Raw genomic sequence first — 2167 nt, 5'->3', positions numbered from 1 at the left:
CTTAGAAAGTGGGCTTTGGTATGAAATTAAATGTCAAAGATAGGAAGAAAAAAATCATTGGCTCAGAACTAATTTATCAATAAATGCATTTTAAAGGACCGGACGTAGATTCAGGTTTATGGAAAGCTGCTTGAGTTTCCCTGTGGCAGAAGCCTTTGCGGTCTCTCAGGATGTTTTATCTCCCGTCTTCTGCTGTTTCCACTCCCCAGATGGGTTTTGGAAGTGTGCATGGGTGTCCCAGTCGAGAAATTGACTGGAAATTGTGCACATAAGGCTTCAACATGTCTTTGTCTGGCTTTTGAAAGTGGTGGCCAGAACAGTCCCGCAACATGGAGCTGGATGTGTGTGTAGTCGGTGGCTGCACTCTGCCATAGCTTGTGGGCCTGGGAGTGTCCCGGGAGCAGGGTTGTTTCTGCCTTGATTTATCTGTCCGCCTTTTGTCTGCCATGGAAAGAATGCGTATTTTATCTGAGTCATTGGAGTTTTGAGTCCTTTTGTTGATGGTTTAATCGAAAGCCTGTTTATGGCTGGATTAAATAATACATCTTTTTAGGATATAGATGTAGATGGTTAGCAGACTTCACATTTTAATCACTTTTAGTACAGCTCCCCCTCTAATTTTTTTTGAGACTCAAGGTCTGATCATTTATTTGTTACCCTTGTAGACTTATTTTTGACTGGACTCAGAAGTAGAAGCTCTCAGCGAGGACAGCCTTCCTGGCGCTACTCTTTCGCTTCCTTCATTCTCTTGGCCAAAAGTTTAGCACATTCTGCAGCCTCCTCCTTGTTTTTCTTTGTTCGTTGCTTCTTCAGAGCAATTCGCCAGCGTTTGTGTTGCAGGACACGTGGAGTCACAAGACGCTGAATCTTGGGTGCCTTAGTCCTGGGCTTCTTACCTTCTTTGTTTAAAGGCTTTCTGACAACGTACTGGCAGACATCATCTTCTTTAGGAAGATTAAAAAGAAAAAGCTTTCGGATTCTGCTAGTTCTTTTGGGTCCCAACCGACGAGGCACAGTAGTATCTGTCAGTCCAGGAATATCCTTCTCTCCTTTTTTTTTTTTTACAATAACCAAGTTGAGAACACTCAGATTGGCATCCACAATGCATCCTCGGACAGATTTGCGCTTCCTCTCTCCGGTTCTCCTTGGTGTATAACAAGAATGCCCCTTACTCAACAGCAGGCACACTCTGCCGTGGGTCAGGACACCTTGTTTCATGGGAAAACCTTGTTTGTCATTGCCGCCACTGATTAGGACCAAGTAACCCTTCCACTCTTCACCCAGGGCGTAGGCAGCCACTCCCGTGGCCATGCACTTCTCATAGAAGGTCCGAAGCTTGCGTTCATCGTCCACTTGGATGAGATTCTGGCAGCCGGTGGCAGGGAAGGAGATATTCAGCTTCATCTTCGCATAGCCGACGGCCTAGGAGGCGCCACGAGAAAGAGCTCCCCCTCTAATTTAAATGCCTTTTACTGAACTTCACTCCCATTTTCTAATAATCCACAGCAAGCCTCATTTTCTTACATCTGTTCAATTCATGATTTATATAATTCTTCTGGCTTTCGTGGACATTTGAGTTTCTAACTCTTGGAGACAATCTGTATGGACATTTTTCAATGTTCACACGTGGTCCCTGAGTGTCAATAGCATGCTTTCTTTACCATTCCACAGCCTGGATGTGGTAAATTAGACCCGATCCCCTGGGGACTGAGAAGGAATGAATGTTAGGAGCATTGCGTGGCTGAGACTGTCTTGATATTGGAGACAAGATCTAGCCTAGGCTTGCAGAGGAAGCAGATAAGAAGACCAACTTGGCGGGGCGAGTGAGGTGAAAGAAAATGCGCCCTAGCGCAGAAAGTGGAAGAACCCAGGGATTTCTCTTCACTTGACTTTTTATTTAATGGGATACTGGTTAATGAACCCCGAGAATTCAGCCCTTTCAGCCCCTTAAACCAATATGAAGTGAAAAAAGTTGCTTTTATAAGTGGAAAGAAGTGACATTTTTCTTATCAAAGTTTCTATTCATCTTGCCTCTTGTCACAGAGCTTTAGGAAAGACTTTAACGTGAGGAAAACCTTAAGCAGAGAAAGGCTGGCAAGGCTCTGGATGTGGGATGGTCTTATTGTGAGAAGCTATGGCTAGGAGCAAAGGGGGGACCTTACAGCTG

General features: G+C 44.7%; 1 protein-coding gene across 1 annotated transcript; it reads right to left on the bottom strand.

Annotated features, from left to right (window-relative positions):
- Nucleotides 1-723: 723 nt before the first annotated feature.
- LOC121440057 (40S ribosomal protein S6-like) lies at nt 724-1404 on the bottom strand. Its single transcript, XM_041640776.1, has one exon. The coding sequence runs from the start codon at nt 1402-1404 to the stop codon at nt 724-726; it is 681 nt and encodes a 226-aa protein (XP_041496710.1).
- Between the last annotated feature and the right edge of the window lie 763 nt (nt 1405-2167).

This window comes from Microtus oregoni, unplaced genomic scaffold (assembly GCF_018167655.1).
Source record: "Microtus oregoni isolate MIOR12 unplaced genomic scaffold, Mior012 000064F_ref0000363, whole genome shotgun sequence".
Lineage (NCBI taxonomy): Eukaryota > Metazoa > Chordata > Mammalia > Rodentia > Cricetidae > Microtus > Microtus oregoni.
This window is presented reverse-complemented; position numbering and strand designations above follow the sequence as displayed.